Source organism: Lepus europaeus, chromosome 21, assembly GCF_033115175.1.
Source record: "Lepus europaeus isolate LE1 chromosome 21, mLepTim1.pri, whole genome shotgun sequence".
NCBI lineage: Eukaryota > Metazoa > Chordata > Mammalia > Lagomorpha > Leporidae > Lepus > Lepus europaeus.
The window spans coordinates 16,712,125-16,731,637 of NC_084847.1; the positions used below are offsets into that span (position 1 = coordinate 16,712,125).

General features: G+C 39.6%; 1 protein-coding gene across 1 annotated transcript in view; it reads right to left on the reverse strand.

Moving 5' to 3' along the window:
• LOC133750442 (phospholipid-transporting ATPase ABCA3-like) overlaps positions 1–19,513 on the reverse strand; it is a 170,720-nt gene that overhangs the window by 64,266 nt on the left and 86,941 nt on the right. The window contains exons 17-19 of the mRNA XM_062180048.1: positions 19,383–19,416; positions 18,736–19,112; positions 1,909–2,056 (exon numbers count right to left, since the gene is read on the reverse strand). Coding sequence (XP_062036032.1) covers positions 1,909–2,056; positions 18,736–19,112; positions 19,383–19,416 — 559 coding nt within the window. The remainder of the gene's footprint in view (positions 1–1,908; positions 2,057–18,735; positions 19,113–19,382; positions 19,417–19,513) is intronic.

Consider the following 19,513-nt stretch of genomic DNA (forward strand, 5'->3'; position numbering starts at 1 on the left):
CTGTAGTTATATTTTTCAGATAAACAATAGAGATCATTGCTTTAAAATATGTTACACTATTTTCAATACCTCATAATTCATAATGTGAAAAAAATCTCTAATTAGTTGACCAGTATGTACTACAGAATACAACCAGCATTAATTCTGCTGATTAGAAATAAGACAAGCCGGCGCCGTGGCTTAACAGGTTAATCCTCCACCTTGCGGCGCTGGCACACCGAGTTCTAGTCCCGATTGGGGCGCCGGATTCTATCCCAGATGCCCCTCTTCCAGACCAGCTCTCTGCTATGGCCCGGGAAGGCAGTGGAGGATGGCCCAAGTCCTTGGGCCCTGCACCCGCATGGGAGACCAGGAGAAGCACCTGGCTCCTGGCTTCGGATCAGCGAGATGCGCCAGCCGCGGCGGCCATTGGAGGGTGAACCAACGGCAAAAGGAAGACCTTTCTCTCTGTCTGTCTCTCTCACTATCCACTCTGCCTGTACAAAAAAAAAAAAAAAAAAAAAAAAAAAAAAAAAAAAAAAAAAAAAAAAAGACAAAGTTTAGAAGGAGAATCTTTTTCTCACATTGTTTTTGTGTCAAGAGAAAGTACCTTCTGGCTTTTTTTTTTATTTTATTTTAAGATTAGGTATCAGAGTTGAGTTGGTGTTTTACTTTCTTTTTTTTTTTTTTTTTTTTTTTTTTGACAGGCAGAGTGGGTTGGGAGAGAGAGAGAGACAGAGAGAAAGGTCTTCCTTTTTGCCATTGGTTCACCCTCCAATGGCCTCTGCGGCCGGCGCATCTCTGTGATCCAAAGCCAGGAGCCAGGTGTTTCTCCTGCTCTCCCATGCGGGTGCAGGGCCCAAGGCCTTGGGCCATCCTCCACTGCCTTCCCGGGCCATAGCAGAGAGCTGGCCTGGAAGAGGGGCAACCGGGACAGGATCGGTGCCCCGACCGGGACTAGAACCCAATGTGCCGGCGCCACAAGGCGGAGGATTAGCCTAGTAAGCCGTGGCACCAGCCTCCTTCTGGTTTTTTGAAGACTGATTATTAGATATACTTCTAAAATGAAACATATCACTAATTCAGGAATCAACAATTTTCCTAGACTAGTCTATCACACCTGCACTCATCTCCATCTTGTCGAGAGGAGAAAGTAGAGAAAAGTGTTAGGACAGTGGAAAAGTACAGACAGGAGAGAAGAAAATGACATTTCTTAAGTACCTGACGCAGGTTAAACAGCACATAATTCCCATTTTACTGAACTCTTTCAGACAATCTCTGAGAGAATGAAACTGAAGCACAGATATGTTAAGTGAGCTGGCCAAAGACAAATAGGTAGTAACATGAAAGATGAGGAATTTCAGTTCTATCTGGCTCAAAATTCTACACTCTAGTTCAACCTACTCTGCTTTACAACTGGCTCATAAGTCCCTCAGTAAGGTCTTTCTTATAAGCAACTTAGAGAACTACATCCTCCACTGCAAAACCCTAGTCAAAAACACTAGGAAAAATTGTAGGAAAGAGAAATTCGAACAAAAGAAATGCTACTCAATTCAACCACGTTTCTCATAGCAATGAAGTAATATAGTGATTTGAAAAGAGAAAATTAGACAGTAACAGCACATTCAAATGTATAAATTTACATGTCTTTTATGCATGTTAGTGAAATTAGTAATTTTTACCAGGATCCTTTCTGAATTCTCAATGAATTAACAATTTTAAAAACTGAGGTAAGTTTTTGAGGAGTAACAATTTTGAGGTAAGTTACTGAGGAGTAACAATGGTGAGAATACAATCTGATCTTTACCTAAAAGGTCCAGCTTTCTCTAGGAACTCCAACTTTTTTAAGTTCAAATATCAAAATAAAATGTAGCTCTTTTATTCCATCCAAATGCAGATTAGCATTAGGTTATTAGTGAAAATGCTTACCCCCTTATTAAGTTTAATAGTTTTGGTGGATTGGCGCAAGGTGTCACGACGTGTTCTCTCAAAATTTCTGGGCGCATTCATATTCTGGTTTCTGTATCTCTTCTGGATATTTTGGAGATCCTCATTTTCCTCTGCCTGATCACTGACCCTATACAAACACAAACATGCACACACAGCAAACAAATTTTAACCAAAACAGTGGTTCTCAAATAATCCATTAAAGATTGTCACAAATTGAGGGGAAAATGTTTTAAAAAATAAAGGTTATATAATATTAACATTAATGTTGGGTAAAATAAATGACTTAAGGATATAAAAGTATTTTTCATTTTTTAACTTTTTTGAGGGGAGCGTGGTTAAGTCTCCTATGTTCTAAAAATTATAGTACAATAGCAAGGTTTTATGTTTTATGATATTTCTAAGCATTTAACAGTTTAACAGATTTGTTTTCTCATTTTTCTGGTTCAGACAATCTATATCCATAGTAGTTTACAAAGCATATGAACACATAGTTGATTTGTCCCCTCAACTCCATGGGAGATATGTACATAATTAACTTTTTATAAGGGAGAAAATACTAGAAATCACACTATAATAGGAGATTTGAAACATTAAGTCTACCCATGAGAGTTGTGTAACAGTCAACAAAACAGCCATCAAATACTGGTTCCAAACTCTGTATTAAATTCAAGGTAGTGTTTGTATCATGCTTGGTCACTGAGATACTACAGGAATTGATGCCACTGAAGACAAATATGGGTTTCTTTCTTGGCATTTTTTCTAAATTTCTCCATAAGTCTTTTAAATTAAATTTTTACACGATTTTAAGATATATTCAATGGTGAAAATGTTTAAGATATAATGAATCAAAACGCTCAAATATGATTACTCAGATATGCCTAAATATATATGCATAGAAATGAACATATATGTATTCATATACACAATGCAAAATTAGTACAATACTAAATTGTCATACAATTTTCTTTTAAGATTTTATATATTCATTTTAGTATATGTATACTTAAATTGTCATTTCTAAAAACTGAATTTCATTTCACTGTATGAATGCTTCAGATTATTAACCAATTCCTTACTTAGGTTGTTTCAAATGTTTACTATTATAAAATGCTGTGATAACACGATTCCATACATATCACTGTCCAAATAGGACACATTTTCAGATGTAGGATATACACATTTTAAAGCTTCTTATGTATCTTCCAATTTTTTAAAAATATTTATTTATTTTACTTGAAAGAGTTGCACAGAGAGAGAAGGAGAGGCACAGGGAGAGAGAGGTCTTCCATTTTTGTTCACTCCCAAGTCAGCCACAATGGCCGGCACCAAGCCGATCCGAAGCCAGGAGCCAGGAGCTTCTTCTGCATCTGCCACGTGGGTGCAGGGGCCCAAGGACTTGGGCCATCTTCCACTGCTTTTGCAGGCTGTAGTAGAGAGGTGGATCATAAGTAGAGCAGCCAGGATATGAACCGGCACTCCTATGGGGTATCAGCACTGCAGACGGTGGCCTTACCCACTACGCCACAGTGCTGGCCCCCAATATTTTTAATAACGAATATACAACTGACATAGCCTTGAGAATTTATATCATTTTGTTGCATACTCATAAAGGCTAAGTATTTTTTAATTTGGTAATGTTTTATTTTTTAAAGATTTATTTTTATTTATTTGAAAGGCAGAGTTACAGACAAAGAGAGAGAGAGAAAGATCTTCCATCTGCTGGTTCACTTCCCAAATGCCCAAAACAGCCTGGGGCTGCACCAGGCTGAAGCCAGGAGCCAGGAGTTTCACCTGGGTCTCCCATATGAGTCAGGGCCCAGGGACTTACGATATCTCCCACTGCTTTCCCAGGTGCATTAGCAAGGAGCTGGAATAGAAGTGCAGTATCCAGGACTTGAACCAGTGCTTATACAGGATGCTAGCATCACATGCAACAGCTTAACCTGCTGTACTACAATGCCAGCCTTGTCTTTATTTTAAATTCCTTCGAATTAAACATTCATAATCATTCATTTTTAATTACATATCATTATCATTATGATTTTATACCATTTAATATTTTCTTCTTGAATTCAGAGATCTCATTTTTTATTACAATTAATCTTTGTGTCATCTGTCTTAGAGTTCTAATATTCTGATGTACAAAATGTGAGGCCAGCACTGTGGTGCAGTGGGTAAGGCCATAACCTGCAGGACCGGCATTCCATATGGGTGCCAGTTATACTGCCAGCTGCTCCACTTCTGATACAGCTCTCTGCTATGGCCTGGAAAAGCAGTAGAAGATGGCTCAAGACCTTGGGCCCCTGCACCCACATGGGAGGCCTGGAAGAAACTCCAGACTCCTGGCTTTGAATTGGCCCAGCTCGCCATTGTGGCTATCTGAGGAATGAACCAGCAGATGCTTCTATCTCTCTCTCTCTCTCTCTCTCTTTCTCTCTGTTTCTCTCTCTCTGCCTCTGCCTCTTAAACAAATAAACTCAGCCTTCCAAACAAATAAATAAAACTTTAAATAAAAGTTTAAATTTTTTAGTCAAATATTCTCTTTCATGATTTTTTCACAGAAAAAAACAAATATAATAAAACACTATATCCTCAACATAAAAATCAACAATTTTAAATATTTTGTTAGTGAAAGCCAATTAAAATATTTTAGCAATAAATGTAGATCTCTTAATAAGATTCTTAGCCCCATTTTCCCTACCTCTTTCATCAAGTCAACCATAATGTTTGATATATATCTTAAATGTAAACTTACAATTATAGAACAGCTTTGGTTTTACAGAAAAGTAGCATAGAGGAGAGCGGCAAGATGGCAGAATAGGAAGGGAGCACATTGATAGTCCGGGAAGAGACAGTTTAATAAAAGTGGAGATACTGCAGGGTCAAGGAAGAGTAGGGGAAGAAACAGCAGAGAAAACTCTTCTGGAACTAGTGATTCACAGTGGACCTGCATGGAGAGCGAGGGAGCCCAAGTTCAGGACACCAGCGGCAGACTCAACACACCAGCGCTGGAACGTGAGGTGAGCCGAACCTCAATAGCCCGAGACACCAGCGGTCAAGCGGAAAGAGACTAGAGGGAACGAGGCTTGAAACTCCGTGGGGAAAAGTTCACCAGGCTAACTAGAAGAGAGAGAGAGAGAAAAAAAAAAAAAGTGACCGATATGGACACGAGTTTCTCTCTCTCCGCTCACCTTTCAAAGGTGAGCAAGACAAAGAGCAGGCGCCGTTTTGGACATACGTCATAAGCAGGGAGACCTCAGGTCTGCACCAGCCCTGAGCCTAGCAGAAAAACCTGACTCTGGGGGGAGGGGTGAAATAACAGGAGATTAGGATCTAACTTGGGAACCCCGTGGGAGACTGCAGGAGAATTGGAGCCCACGCTGAGGGCAGCACAGATTCCCTGTGTGGTCCTTGGGAAAGAGCTTCTAATCTCTGGCTCCTGTAGGTATATCATTCGCCTGCTAACTACCTCCAATTACGTTCAGCTGTGTGGAATTACTTCCCTTTTGAATCAAAAAAAAAAAAAAAGAAAAAGAAACAGAAAAAGAAAGAAAGAAAGAGAGAGAGATTTACCACGCCTAACCTGGGAGTGTCACCTTTGGCACACCCTCAACACTGAGGAACCAAACAGAGCTCTCAGACCACACTCATCACAAGCCTCTAAGGCTCCATCGAAAGCTTTAATCTAGAGTCATAGTATAACAAGAAAAAACACCACAGTGAAGAAACCAAATATCTCCAACATGCAAAACAACAAATGCAAAAACCGAGGTAACAAGAACAAGGAAGACACTATGATGCCCCCAAATGTAAAAGACACCCCAATTCAAGATTATGAAGATGATGAGATAGAAGAAATGCAAGAAGCGGATCTCAAAAAATTGATAAGAACATTAAGAAGTTCTCAGAAACAAATTCTTGAACTACAGAAATCCTTAAGGACAAGATAGAAAATCTCTCTCGTGAAAATGAAATATTAAGGGGGAATCAAAATGAAATGAAACAACTAGTAGAACAAGAAACTGTGATAGTGACAAGCAAACACATTAGAGAGCCTTAAAAACAGAATGGGCGAAGCAGAAGAGAGAATATCGGAATTAGAAGACAGAGAACAGGAAAGGAAACAGGCAAACCAAAGAAAAGAAGAGGAAATCAGAAATCTAAAAAATATTGTTGGGAATCTACAGGATACTATTAAAAAACCTAACATTCAGGTTCTAGGAGTTCCTGAAGGCATGGAGAGGGAGAAAGGATTATAAGGTCTTTTTAGTGAGATACTAGCAGAAAATTTCCCAGGTTTGGAGAAGGACAGAGACATCTTAGTACAGGAAGCTCATAGAACTCCTAATAAACATGACCAAAAGAGATTCTCACCACGACATGTTGTAATCAAACTCACCAGAGTGAAACATAAAGAAAAGATCCTAAAAGGTGCAAGAGAGAAACGTCAGATTACTCTCAGAGGATCTACAATTAGACTCAGAGCAGACTTCTCATCAGAAACCCTACAAGCTAGAAGGGAATGGCAAGACATAGCCCAGGTACTAAGAGAGAAAAACTGCCAGCCCAGAATATTATATCCTGCAAAGCTCTCATTTGTGAATGAAGGTGAAATAAAGACTTTTCATAGCAAACAGAAACTGAAAGAATTTGTTGCCACTCGTCCTGCCCTGCAAAAGATGCTTAAAGATGTGTTACACACAGAAACATGGTCATCAATATGAAAGAAGGTAAAGGAAGGAAACCTCACAGCAAAAGATCACAGGAAGCTCAATTTCTCTTTGACATAGAATTAAACTCTGATGCTCTGTTAAAGCAATGTGCTAAAGTAATCTATTATGTTCTCTTGATGTCTGTTAAATTCTAATTGTTCAAAAACAGCTGAATTTTTATTAAGAGCTATGGGTTATGTAAATATGTGCTTATTTTCAAAGATTTGAATAATCACCTTGTAACAATGATCAAATTTGGTCTATGTTATGGCATGATTTTAAGGAATCTTATTTCAACCAGATATTTTGGATTTTGAGCCTTCTTGGCATTCTTGACAGGCATTCAAAAAATCAAAGTTTCAAACAATCTGGACTCTAAAATTTCCAGTAAATCTTGGACTTTGGTTTTTCCAGTTTGGGCCCAACTGAAAAATCGAAGGACCTATGTCTCTCATCTTATAGAGACACCAACTAATCAGGCTATTTGGATTATATTAGAAGTACTGTCAAGATGTGATGTGGTACTAAATTTTAAGTTTCTATAATGGAAAATGCTATTAATACAAATGTTTGAGAATTAAAAAGTCTAATGATTTTGTGTTACTAGACATGATAGTTATCCTAATGAGAAAGCCCCAGAGGCCTAAAGGATTAATTACTTGTAAAATCCTACAGGTGCTTTCAAAAATACTGTGAAGTAAGCAAGTGCCTCTTGTTGGTTGATGAGTTTATAATTTTAAACATGGCGACTTAAAGTCTTTTGTCATCCACAGTTATATATGATTTGCTGCTCATAAAACTAAAGCGTTGTTGGTTCTGTGTTTGGCTGTCCTCCTTTAGGTTCCTATGGACTTTTTCCAGCCACTTCTATTGTATTCAGTACTTTGGGATGGCTCTGTAAACAGATGAAGCCAATAATGTATTAACAGTACCAACAGAGAGAAAGTATGGTTAACTGAGGTTACTAAAAACAAAAAGCAATTCAAATCAATTGGCAATCTACGAAAAGAGTTAAAGATTTTAAAAGCTAGTATTAAAATTGCTATATTGGTCTATGATGCTATGTTATATGTGTGCACATATTGTATGTCCACATGGGAAAATTTTATTAAGAATTTTATTTTAACTGTCCATAAATTTAAGCTGCTAAAATTAATTAAAGATACATTTTAATTCGTGTGGTCTGAATCTCTGCATCATATGTTTTATACTTGTTGGTAGAAAGAAATTAAAAACAGTTTATATGGTTTTGCTTAAGTTTACTTGTTAAAGAAACTACACCATGTTAGATATTTAAGAGGTGTTTCCAAATACATGATTCTTAAAATTTATAGAAGGCATTGGACCTTCTGGTAAATGTTTTCTTAAGTTGTTATCTAATGGTTGAAACTGTATGCTAAGTATTCATGTAATATTGCTATTGTCAGCAAGCGATCTAGGACTTGCTCCCTCATTTCTCTATTCTAAGCCCAACTTGTTCTTTCATTTCTCTATTCTCCTCAAGGTAGGAAACTAATTCTATTATGAAGGAATCTGTAGGACACACAATTTAATCTTTAGACCTTATAAAAGAGATGGCTAACATTTTTCTGTAATAGCATAGCCAAAATAAGTGCTTAAATAATAATCTCATAGCTAGATTTACTTCGCCATCAGTGAAGTAAACAGTAAGTAGAAAAAACCTCCCTTTCAGACCAAAGGGAAAGAAAGTTTTTAAGTGAGAATATAATTTTCCTCATGGGCATTGTCTACCTTAGAAAAACTACTACAGAACATGCCTGTGACTATAGACTTGTAGTTCAGGCCACCGAAGATTAGAGATGGGACTTGGGCACTCCCTTGACTTGCATCCTCTGGTCTGCTTGAACACAAACCAGGAGGAAAAGAAAGCTAGGCATCAGAAGCAATGGGTGGCAGGCCTATTAATGGCTGATCTGTACAGTGATCTGCCCTCAAGGAGACCCAACAGGCCAGTCCACTGCAGTGGCTCTCAAAGTGGTAAGCCTGGGCTTCAGCAGAAGTCAGCTTGTGAAGAGCCCTGGCAGCTCTTCCAAGAGTTGGATCACTGGAAATGGACCTGCCCTGGAGTCGAAGGATGCCCAGGTCAGAGCCACAGATCTTATTGGCTCTAAGCTGAAAAGCCCTTCACTCAGCCCAACTTCCAAAGTGACCACTGCAGCTGAGGGGACAGCCAAGTAGGGTCAGCATCATTGCAGGCAGAACTGTAAATTTCTTGTTAGAGATGCCACCCGCCTTTACCTGGCCAGCTCTCCTCCCAGGCCATCCAAGTAATGAAAGTCAACAGAGTGCCTTCCCCCAGGAGATTCACACCTCCCTTAGGATGTACCCCATAAAAGAGATAGATAGGTCTGGGCCTCTTAACTTTACAAGGCCTAAAGCCCACCAGATTATTATCAAGCCCCTTCTATCAGGTTCTATTTGCCTCTCAATCAGAAAACTTAATTGTAGCTTAGACAGCACATTTTTTAGCTCCTCTAATAATGATTCTGTCCTTTGTTCTAGACCCTGTCTAGTGCACTTGGGCCTCATTCCTTCGTAATCATAACCTCTACTCTACCACCAATGGCTCTACTCCCAACCTGTGTGTACTGATGGTCTTCTTCCCCACTTAATGCTGTATAATTGTTCAAACCTGGTTAATGCCACTCTTAGGATCACTGGTTACTATCCTCACCCTGTATTTTATGACCTTGTCTAAATATGATCAGAGTCGGTGAACTCCGAAGGCTTCATAGCCTTGGGAACTCATGATGAGAGCCTAGGGTGGTTACTGGCGCCATAAACTAGAGTGTCAATTTGTTGGGTCAACAACAGGAGTCACTGTGCACTTGCTCCTCATGTGGGATCTCTGTCCTTAATGTGCTATACATTTTGATTTAATTCTATAGCTAGTACTCAAACAGTATGTTTCACTTTGTGTTTCTATGTGGGTGCAAACTGTTGAAATCTTTACTTAATATATGCTAAATTGATCTTTTGTATATAAAGAGAATTGAAAATGAATCTTGATGTGAATGGAAGGGGAGAGGGAGCAGGAGAGGGGAGGGTTGTGGGTGGGAGGGAAGTTATGGGGGGGGGAAGCCATTGTAATCCATAAGCTGTACATTGGAAGTCTATATTCATTAAATAAAAGTTTTAAAAAAAAAAGAAAAGTAGCATAGAATACAAACTTCCTATATACTGCTTCTTCTCTTTCCCTTATTATTGACATCCATCATTATTATACTTTTGTCACTACTAAGGAACAAACATTGATAAGTTACTTAAACTCCAGGTCATTCATATTTCCCTAATTTTTCCATTAATGTCTATTTTTGGTCAAATATCCCATTTAGCACTTAGTTACATTTAGTCATAGTGTCTCCTTAGTCTCTGGCATGTGACACTTTCTTGGCCTTTCCTTGCTTTCATGACCTTGGCGGTTTTGAGCAGAGCAGGTCAAGCATTTGGCAAAATTTCATTTAAGTTTGATTTGTCATATTTTTCTCAAAGTTAGAAAGGGGTTGTGGATTATAAGGAAGAACACTACAGAAGCGAAGGACCCTACTTCTCACCTCTTATCAGGGGATATATGTTGACGTGAGCAATCACAGATGATATTGACCTTGACAACCAGGCTAAGGTAAAATTACATTAGTCCACGTTGATATAGAGGATTAGATGAATAAATGGAAGAGAGGTGAATTTTCCCTGCAGAATTCCAAGTAATGTATGTATGCCCTATTCCCGAATTTCTCCAATCTAATTTCTCCAATCATAGTGAGAGCTGTTTTTAGTGGCGTGCTTCTGAGGAAAGGAGCCCAGAAAGTGGGGGGAAAAGCAATTTTACAGTGGAAAATGTAGGATATATTTTAATAATTTTATATCTATACTCATGCATCCAAGTAAAATTTTGTTTTATGGGTTTAAGCTTTGTATAAATGATACTTAATAGAAAGTCCTAAAAGCACCCCTTTTGAGACCAGCACTGTGACATAGCAGGTAAAGCCGCCGCCTGCAGTGCCAGCGTCCCATATCAGTGTGGTTTGAGTCTCAGCTGCTCCACTTCTGATCCAGCTCTCTGCTGTGGCCTGGGAAAGCAGTAGAAGATGGCCCAAGTCCTTGGGCCCCTGCACCCACATGGGAGACCTGGAAGAAGCTCCTGCGTCCTGGCTTCGGATCAGCACAGTTCTGGCCATTGCGGCCAATTGGGGAGTGAACCTGCGAATAGAAGACCTCTCTTTCTCTCTGCCTCTCTGTAATTATGACTTTCAAGTATACAAATAAAATCTTAAAAAAAAAAAAACTTTTTCCTCCTCTAAAACATTATATGTTTTATATTTCTCCATGTTGATATGAGGGAGGGAAATTCAGTTCATTCACTTCAACTGATGAACAGTATTTAACTATATTTGGTATATTTTATTCACACATTATTCATTATCATATTTTGCTGTTGCATCTTTGAGTATGTATTTGTATCTGCTTCCTTGGCATATGTGTGACAGTTTCTATATTGTATATGTCTAACAGTGAAGCTTCTGTGTTGTGAAAGGTATTTTCTTTTTTTTAAGATTTATTTATTTATTTGAAAGTCAGAGTTACACAGAGAGAGGAGAGGCAGAAAGAGAGAGAGAGAGAAGTCTTCCACTCCCCAGATGGCCGCAATGGCCAGAGCTGTGATGATCCGAAGCCAGGAACCAGGAACTTCCTCGGGGTCTCCCACGTGGGTGCAGGGGCCCAAGGACTTAGGCCATCTTCTCATCTTCTACTGCTTTTACAGGCCATAGCAGAGAGCTGGATCAGAAATGGAGCAGCCGGGTCATGAACCGGCACCCATATGGGATGCTGGTGCTTCAGGCCAGGACGTTAACCCACTGCTCCATAGCGCCGGCCCCGAAAGGTATTTTCAACTAGCTGGATACAGCCACATGTGTGTTCACCAATATGCTGGGACCAATTCATTGTACAATTAGCAGAACTTGAGAGTACTTTCTTCCTTTTGATTACAATCAATGCTGGTTATGCAAAATCAAAGGAAGTTCGATTATTCTAAGTCTTTTATGTTGAAATAGAAATTTTAGGGGCCAGCGCCATGGAGTAGAAGGTAAAGCCACTGCTTGCAGTGCTGGCAATCCATATGGGCACCAGTTCAAGTCCTTGCTGCTCCACTTCCAATCCAGTTCCCTGTTATGCTAATGACCTGGAAAAGCAGCAGAAGATGGCCTAAGTGCTTGGGCCCCTGAACCCATGTGGAAGACCTGGAAGAAGCTTTGGCTCCTGGCTTTAGAACAGCCCAGTTCCAGCCATTGTTGCCATTTGGGGAGTAAACCAGCAGATGGAAAATCTCATGCTCTCTACATCTCTGTCTCTCTCTCTCTGTAACTTTGTCTTGCAAATAAATAAACCTTAAACAAAAGAAATTTTAGAATCAGTTTGTCAATTTCTACAAAAATGACTTCTGGCATTTTTATCATGGTTCAATGAAACTATATATAGATTGATTTGGAAAGAATCTATGACTTTAAAATGTTAGTCTCCTGACTTAACAAAGGCAAGTAGATTTATTTATATCTATTTTAATTTTTAATTTCTCTCAGTAATAGGATGGCCCTAGTGCTTGGGCCCCTGCACCCATGTGGGACGCCCAGAGGAGGTTCTTGCGTCTTGGCCCTGGCTATTGTGGCCATTTGGGAAATTAACTAGTAGATGGAGGGTCTCTCTCTCTCTTTCCCTCCCTCTCTCTCTCTCTCTCTCTACGTCTCTGTGACTCTGCCTTTCAAATAAATAAGTAGATCATTTTAAAAAAAGATTTATTCATTTTAAAGTTAGAATTAGAGAGAAAGGTGGGGGGGGGGGGGGGGACAATATCTTACATCTGCTGAGTCACTCCCCAGGCAGCTCCAGAGGTCTGCAATGCCAGACTGAAGCCAGGAGCCAGGAGTTTCACCTGGGTCTCCCATGTGGATGGTGGGTGCCCAAACACTTGGGCCATCTTCTGCTGCTTTTCCCAGGACATTAGCAGGGAGCTGGATCAGAAGTAGATTGGCTCCCATATAGGATGCCAGTGTCATAGGCAGCGGCTTTACCCACTACACCACATTGCCTGCCCCTGACAAACTTTTAAAACTGATTTCACATTGCTACTTGTTAGTGGTCTGTTCAAGTACTCTATTTCTTCATGATTCAATTTTGATAAGAATGGATGATTCCAGCACTTTGGTCATTTCGTCTAGGTTTTCAAATTTGTTACCAGGTAATTATTCATAGTAATTTCTTTCTAACAATCCATTGCATTTCTGTGATGTGAACTGTAATGTGTATTTTTATGTATATGAATCTTATTTTTTCTTAGTTTAGCTGTCAATTAGCTTAACTTTTCAAAGAACCAGCTCTCTTTCACTGATTTTTAAGTCTTTTTCTGTCTATATAACATTATATGTACTCTGAGTTTTATTACTTCTTTATTCTACCGATTTTGGATTTTATTTGTTCTTGTTTTTAAAGTTCCTTAAGGTGATGCCTTAAGTGTTTACTTAAGATCTTTCAGCATTTTTTATATAAGCATTGATTGCAATAAACTTCCCTCTTAGTACAAAAGCTATATCCCATAGGTTTTGGTATGCTGTATTTCAATTTTCATTCCTTTTAAAAAATTTCAAAAATTTCCCCCTTGATCTATTGATTTTTCATTTCCATGTATTTATGCAGTTTCAAAAGTTTTTCTTGTTACTGACAGGTTTTATTGCACTATGGTAAAAAACATACTTGATATGATTCAATTTTTAAAATATGCTGGTACTTGTTTTGTGATCTACCACATGATCTATCCTGGAGATCTTCATCTTTTGTGTATCTTTTACAGGTTCTTTCATTGTGGATAGCTTTAGGCTTGCATATAGTATCTTGTACATTCAACCTACTATTATTAATTTACAAAAACTTCATAAAAACTTCAATTGTATAGAAAACCTCTACACTGACTTCCCTACTCACCCATCCACTAACACACACACACACACACACTCACACACACACTTTGTATTCTTGCATTGTTTGCTTGTACATTTTTATATTGTGTATCCATTAACAAATTTTTACCTTTCATATGAGGGATAAAAGTAATTTGCACATTTTTATTGCAGTGTTACATTAATCTTGGTGCCTATGTATATTCACCAGTGGGGTTTATGATTTCATATCCTTTTCACTACTGTTTTCTTTCAGCTCTCTTAGGCATTTCTTGCAAGGCAGTCCTGGAAGTAACAAACTCTCCAAAATGTTCTTTCAATTTATTTATTAAGTATACAAAGGTGTGTATGAATGTATATGTAGGAGTGTGGGGAGGGTGCAAGAAAACAACAGAAGGGGCCAGCGCTGTGACATAGCATATAAGCCACCACCCGCAGTGCCAGCATTTCATACGGGCGCCAGTTCAAGTTCCAGATGCTCCACTTCCAATTTAGCTCTCTACTATAGCCTGGGAAAGCAGAGAAAGATGGACCAAGTCCTTGGGACCTTGTACCCATGTGGGAGACCTGGAAGAAGCTCCTGGCTTCCGATCGCCTCAGCTCCAGCTGTTGTGGCCATTTGGGAACTGAATCAGCAGGTGGAAGACCTCTCTCTCTCTCTCTCTCTCACTCTGCCTCTACCTCTCTGTAATTCTGTCTTTCAAATATAGCAAGTAAATCTTTATGGGGGCCTGCACCATGGCTCACTTGGTTAATCCTGCGCCTGCAGAGCCGGCATCCCATATGGGCACTGGGTTCTAGTCCTGGATGTTCCTCTTCCAGTCCAGCTCTCTGCTGTGGCCCGGGAGGGCAGTGGAGGATGGCCCAGGTGCTTGGGCCCCTGCACTTGCATGGGAGACCCGGAGGAAGCAGCTGGCTCCTGGCTTTGGATTGGTGCTGCGCTCCGGCCGGCCGTAGCGGCCATTTTGAGGGTGAACCAACGGAAGGAAGACCTTTCTGTCTCTCTCACTGCCTAACTCTGCCTGTCAAATAAAAAAAAAGTAAATCTTTAAATAGAAAAGAGAGAGAACAATAGAAAAAGATAACCTTGGAAATTGCATTAGTAAAGTCCTCTATTTCCTTATTAAAATTTTGTTGGCCTAATCTGCAATTTCTATGAGAACTAAGTTAAAGATTCTCATACTAATGTGAATTTATATTTTTTCTTGGAGTTCCATAAATTTTTCCTTTATTTATTTAGATATAAGATGTGTAAGTCTTAGTTTTTGGTGGACTGTTCATTTTAAATTTCGAACCAGATTTTGTATATAATTTACTAAAAAGGAGAAATAAATAAAATAGGTAACAGGAAATAGAATACAAATAATTTTTTTCAGATAATTCCAGAGATAAACACATTAAATAGAAAAAGTAAGATATTCTTAAAAAATTAGTTGACAAAGTAATATATTCATATGTAATAAGAAAGAGCTAAAGTATAATTCTGCAAAAAGAAGAAGGGAATCTGCACTAACAAACATTAATGGATTTTAGCAAACATAGAGTTACCATTGGAATACAAAGCCTATATTTATGGTTGCACTAAAAATTTTGGAAGAGATATCAGTATGTCTAATAATCATAATGAAATAATTTTAAGAGAAGGGCACTGAAATAACTAACTAACCAATAGGAGTGGGTATTAGATCCGATATCTGGTCTCATGCAAAAAACTAACTTTAATTAAGTAAAATAAAAATAATGCTAGAAGAAAATATAGATAATACTCATCTACTTTCAAGATTAGAAATATTTTCCCACATATACATCAGAAAAAATATAAAATATTGATATAAATGAACAGCGTTTTAGATTTCTGTAATAAGAAATAATAAGTATACAAATGAAAAGCAAATGACACAAAAATTCTATTAAGTTGGTTTGAAACTGTCGCTTCTTAGTTTGGTGGAGTCTTAGAGAATCTATATAATTTCATATAATTTCTTAAAGGATTATATAATCTTTCCCCTGCCTATGTCTTCACTGGCAAAGTGGATACTATAAAAGAATATATTTCATAGAATGAACTGGATTTTAATGATTAAATATCAATACATTCCATTTAGAATGATATCTAATATATAGCAAACACTCAGTAAATATTAACTTTTAATCAGTTTTATAATGTTCTTTTTAAAATTTTTTTTGACAAGCAGAGTGGACAGTGAGAGAGAGAGACAGAGAGAAAGGTCTTCCTTTTCTGTTGGTTCACCCCCAATGGCCGCTGAGGCCGGCGCACCCCGCTGATCCTAAACCAGGAGCCAGGTGCTTATCCTGGTCTCCCATGCACGTGCAGGGCCTAAGCACTTGAGCCATCCTCCACTGAACTCCCGGGACATAGCAGAGAGCTGAACTCCCGGGACATAGCAGAGAGCTGGACAGGAAGAGGAGCAACCGGGACAGAATTCGGTGACTCCGATTTGGATACCAGCCAGAAATATCAGGCCTATGCCCGATGCAAGTAACAACCCACCCAAGGAGCGGTTTGCCCCTGAGGGAGATCCCCTTGTCTTTCCTCTTCCAGAAATGGATGGAGATCCAGATCGAGAGGCAGGCGATGATGCGGATGCTACTCTTCACTGTGATCCTGATAAGAAGTGCCTGGCCCAGTGACGGGGGATTCGATGACCCAAACGTGATCATCAAAACACTTCAGGAGGACCTGAAAAAGACGAAGAGAACTCCAAGAAAGCCCCTTTTGGACGGGCCTTAATGGACTCTTGCCCTACCTCTTCCCTCTTCTTGGACTGCTTCTTGCCCTGCTTTTAATCTTTGCTATTGGCCATGCATAATGAATAGGCTTATACAGGTTATACAATAGCGCATAGAGGCAATAAGGGTGAGACAGGTTGAGGTTCATTACCAGAGGCTGGTACCCATAGAGGGCTACGATCCCCTAAACTGGGGAAGTTCCCCCGGTACTCTCCACATTGCCAATGACGGGTAAGATTCTGGATGGACCGGAACAACCTAAGACAGGCAGTGGAGAAGGATCACCACACTCCCATAATTACAAGTCACACGACACCCCAAGATGGGTAAAGCACCCAGCATCCTGTACCAACCTAAGACAGGGCTCATGGCCAAGCTGCCTGGGTTACCAATGACGGGTAAGGGCAAGGACGGCTGGGGGCAACCTAAGACAGGGACTGCGTGTTAAAACATAAAGGGCGAGTTGTGGGGGAAGCTGAATCCAGGGAGGCCTAGAGGAACTTCCTGAACCTGCCTCGAATTTGAAAACCTATCTTTAAGTTTCAATTCCCTGGTAGCAAACACCCTAGCCCCAGGGCACTTTTGCCTAAGGATCTTCAAGGTGGTACAATAGGAGTTGTTAAGACCCTTTTGCATCACAACACCCCACCCCTTTGCCCTCGTCCTCTCATCCACTCTGTACCATCTGCTCTGTACCTCAGCTATATATACACCTCCCTTTTACAATAAAGTGAGATCATGCTTGGAAAAAAAAAAAAAAAAAAAAAGAATTCGGTGCCCGGACAGGGACTAGAACCTGATGTGCCGCTGCCGCAGGCAGAGGATTAGCCTATTGAGCCACGGTGCCGGCCCTTATAATGTTCTTTTTGAGTCAATCTTATCACTGTCACCATGGTACCCTTTTTGGGGTAACTACTATTATCTAGCCATTAAACTTTATCTATTACAAACCTAGCATCCATCCTCATATTAACCCCTTTAAAAAGGTTAAACTGAATCTTGATGATGTTAAATAAATCTGTGACATCTAGAAATTAGCATTGTTACAGGCATGGTTAAAAACCTAAATTTATCTGACATTACTGCTCATACTGTTTCTACTAAACCATGAATTAATTAATTACAATGAAAAAACAAGCTTAGTACACTGTGGAATCAGTACATGAAGGTGACAAAATATGCTCCTTAAAGAAAAAACATCCTTTGATTCTTAGCAGTAGTATTTTAATGGAATAAAGCAAACACAACTGACAAGAATATATTATTATCTGCTTCCCTTTGCTGTTATATTTCTTATTCTAAATTAATCAAGTAATATCCTCTCTAGATAGATAGGTATAGTCATATATTATACATTCATCAAAAAGTTCATAAAGGTTATGTTATTAGAAAACGATGTACGGTTTCTTTTTTAAAAGTAGATTAAAAAAAAAAAAAAGAGTTACAGAGAGAGAGAGGAAGAGACAGAAAGAGATCTTCCATCTGTTGTTGTTTCCCTCCCCAGATGGCCACAATGGCTAGGACTGGGCCAGGCCAAAGCTAGGAGCCAGGAGCTTCGATCACTTCGCTCAAACATTTGGGCTATCTTCCGCTGCTTTTTCCAGGCCATTAACAGGGAGTTGGATCAGAAGTGGAAGTGTCCACATGGGATCCCAGTGTTACAGGCAGTGACTTTACCTGCAATGCTCGAAGATTAGCCCCATGAATTTCCAAATCTTTTCACCAAAATTAATTTTTCTTTTTATTTCATTTCCATGAACTTTTTGAAGTATCTTTGTACATTTCTTAGGTTTACTTTGTTAACTTGAGAGTCACTAGACTTTGTAGACACTGAGACTCACAAGATGGTTTTGAGGCCAGAAAGAATGAAATCTAGACCTCAGATAATACTTTTTGAAGTTTTCTGACAGCTAACCAGCTCACATTCCCTTAGAAGTATCCTGAATTCCCAAGATACTTTCTCTCTGAATTTCCACACAGTGCAAGTTGTGGGGAATCCCACAGGAGTCCCAAAAGAGTTACAGAGCACCACTAACCCAAAAAGAAAGAGAAAAAGCAAAACCAAAATGGAGTTACTTAAGCTAAGCAAAACCAAAATGGAGTTACTTAAGCTAGGGCCAATAAGCACCAGGAACTGCCTAGACCATCTGTCAAAACAGACACAGGTGGTGAGGCCTGATAAGGACTGGGAGACATTACATCACAAGAAGAAGCCAACCAGCTGGCTACTGCATTACTTCACCCTCACTACTGTCACACCCAGAAGACACCTAAAACATCATTGGTCACACCCAGGCACCAACATCTGGTTGGTGACACCCCAAAAAATGAGCTTGTGATTTGTGACACATGAGGGCAAATTCACTACCCACCCACCCCAGAAGGAGGATAAAAAGGCAAGCTTCACAACTGGCTCTTCATCCCCTTGGGGACCATGGCTCAGTGCACATGGAACTCTGCCCGAGTCTTCACTGACTGAAGCTCTGCTCGCCACTCTGCTGGTGCCAACCTCGCCTGGACGTCCCAGCTGCTGCCAGACCTGACATAGGAGCCATACTGGACCTCTTATCAGTGACCTCTCCAACCATTCACCTTGCTGTCCATTTTGGAACTTCGAGCCTGCCCAGACTGCAGTCATCCCACCACTCCTGCCTGTAAGTGACTGTTCTGAGATCCGTCTCTCCAAGTGATAACGGAGATTTTGGACTCTGGACTTTGGACTTTGACTTTTTGTGACCATGATATGAACCTTGAAAATGCAACATTCATATTACAACCTTAGCCATGAGTATTCAGACTGGCTATGCTCTTATGCTTTGTAGGTGTTATACTTATCACTACTGCTGGATATTTCTGGAAGTTGCCTTACTCCTAAGTGTGTGTTTTGACCTATGGACTAATGACACATTAGGTGGTATTGACTTTTAGATGTGTGCACTGTGTATATATATTGAGTGGTATTGAATATTGAATAATAAATTATATTGAAAAGACTATCACAATTCTGTGTGATTCTTGCCTGTGCTCCGACATGTTGCATTAGCCTTGTTGAGCTGCATGAGAAGTGGCACTCACGACACAAGTTAATCTCAGAATACAAACCACACACAAGTTAAGTAGGTTACAGTGCCAAGATTAGATCAAGATTGT